Below are 2,004 nucleotides of genomic sequence, written 5' to 3'. Positions count from 1 at the left end.
TTTTATCAGTTGTAGCATTCACCGAGGAAATAGAATAGAAAAAACCTTCTATGTGTAGTTTTTCCTCAGACTGGTTCGATTCTTTGCCGCCAGTGACCGTCTCACGAAGGCTGTTGGACGGATTCGGGCGTCCTAATGTTGAAAAGTTAATATAATTTTTTCTCACTCAATATTTTATTTAAAGGTGGTTGGAAGATCTAAATTTTGCTGAGACGAAATGCTCAGACACATTTTGCTTTCGGGAGCCTCCAGCTAGGTGGCGCAGAAAGGCAGCCCTTGTGAGGCCCCATTCAACACGGTGCGCTTGTGTCTTTTTTTGTATTGGTCTTATTGGAGCTTTAACCCTTGGCTTGCTTCTGTGAATAGGGTTTTTGTTATCCTTTGCTTCCGCAGCGCCTAACATACCTGTGTTTGCCTTGGACCGGCAGTAACGTCGGGAGCGATTGCACCAGCCCCGCTGGGCAATCCCACGGCCTCTCCCTTTGGTTTCGGCTGTTGCTGCAACTGTCTCTTGAGATCCTTTCGACGGCATGATGGACTCTAATGGCGCCGTGCAGGCGCCGCCTGCGCCCCCTCAAGCTGCGCAGTCAGCCAACAGCGCTGCAGCTACTGGACCAAGTAGTATGGCTGTCCAGCCCAACGGGAGTGCTCACACGTACACAGAGGAGGGGGTAGTGGAGATGGTGTGTCGCCTCAACTCCCCTTCTGCTGCCAGAGAAGGGGGAGCAACAACTAGCGCAGCCAACGAATACCTCACAAACTTCCAGAAGGATCCGAGCGCCTGGGGCATTTGCATCTCCATTCTGAATAAGAACAGTCATCCCCAGCAGCAGCAGCAGCAGCAGCTACTTGCACCCGGGAACCGATCCCCCGAGGTTCTTCACTTCGTTGCCCAAACCCTGGCTGCGCAGGCACGGGCAGGCTTCCCACAGCAGCTCTCGGCTCTCTTGAGGCTGCCGGGGGCTTCAGCTGTCTCAGCTGCAGCTGGGGGTGGTACTTCAGTAGGCGGTGCATCTCAGGTGTATGCGGAGCTACGGGATGGCTTGCTGCAGCTCGTGTTTGCCTTCAGAGATGCCCCCTTACCTGCGCTGCGTCAGTTGTGTATCGCCCTCTCGGCAGCGCTCATCTTCGGTGCCTCTGCCACAGAAGGGGCCCCCATAGGGGGCCCCGGTGCTGTGGGTGGGGGCCTCCAGCTGGGTCCTGTGCTGCAGACGCTTGGCCAGAAAGCAGGAAAGGAGGGTTTTTTACCTCTGTTGGAGTTGCTTGTCTTACTCCCTGAGGAGTTATGCACCAAGCGGTACGTGTGAAGGTTGAATCTAGGGTTTAGGTTTTGTGGTTTAGAATGAGGGTTTAGGGTGTTTGGTGAGCTCTGCTTCATCTGCGCTTCAGCATTGCCCTGCCAGAGGACCGCAGGCTGCCGTGTCTCGCGAGCTGCATCAGCAACAACTCCCTACAAGTCCTGGAGGCAGTAGAGGCGATATTCCTGCAGGCGCAGACAGCGCTTGCTGCTGCAGCCCCAGAAGAGAGGCCCCGCTGGCGAGCTGTGCTGCATGCAGGTCAGAGGTTTACTCCCTCTCTTCCTAGTCATGGCGGCGACAGTATTTGTACAGGGGCCAGTCGGGCACCGCAGGCAGCAGAACAGTAGCTGCAGCAGCAGCAATAACTTCTTTAGGGGCTGCTGCACTGCTTGCTGCTCTGTGCTGCACTTGCTTATCTCCCTGTGTGGGTTTGCTGCTGCTCAGCTGTCCGGACAGTGCAGTCCTGGCTATCGGCGGCTTGCTGCTGGGTGCAGCAGGTTGACGCGGAGCAAGCGAACCAACACAGCCAGCAACAGCAGCAGCAACAGCAGCAGCAGCAAGGGCCCTGGGGTCTCTCTGTTGCGTTGGAGGCGTTATCTGTCTGCCTCCAGCGCCTATCAGGGGGCAAGGTTTTCCCTGCTCTGTTGGGTGGAATCATCGCCGAGGATGTAGAGACACTGCAGCTCTCAACAGAGTGCGTAGTGGC

The 2,004-nt window shown here is 56.0% G+C and overlaps 1 protein-coding gene across 1 annotated transcript; it reads left to right on the top strand.

The window, feature by feature from the left end:
• Positions 1-530: 530 nt before the first annotated feature.
• EMH_0088430 (uncharacterized protein) lies at positions 531-1,307 on the top strand (the record flags this gene model as incomplete). The annotated part of the gene is made up of 1 exon (XM_013501297.1): positions 531-1,307. The coding sequence occupies one exon, from the start codon at positions 531-533 to the stop codon at positions 1,305-1,307; it is 777 nt and encodes a 258-aa protein (XP_013356751.1).
• Positions 1,308-2,004: the final 697 nt, after the last annotated feature.

The sequence above is a fragment of the Eimeria mitis genome, genomic scaffold (genome assembly GCF_000499745.2).
Source record: "Eimeria mitis Houghton genomic scaffold, Emh_scaff6646, whole genome shotgun sequence".
NCBI classification, from domain to species: Eukaryota; Apicomplexa; class Conoidasida; order Eucoccidiorida; family Eimeriidae; genus Eimeria; species Eimeria mitis.
The sequence above is the reverse complement of the archived record's forward strand: the minus strand, read 5'-3'. Positions and strand labels throughout refer to the sequence as shown.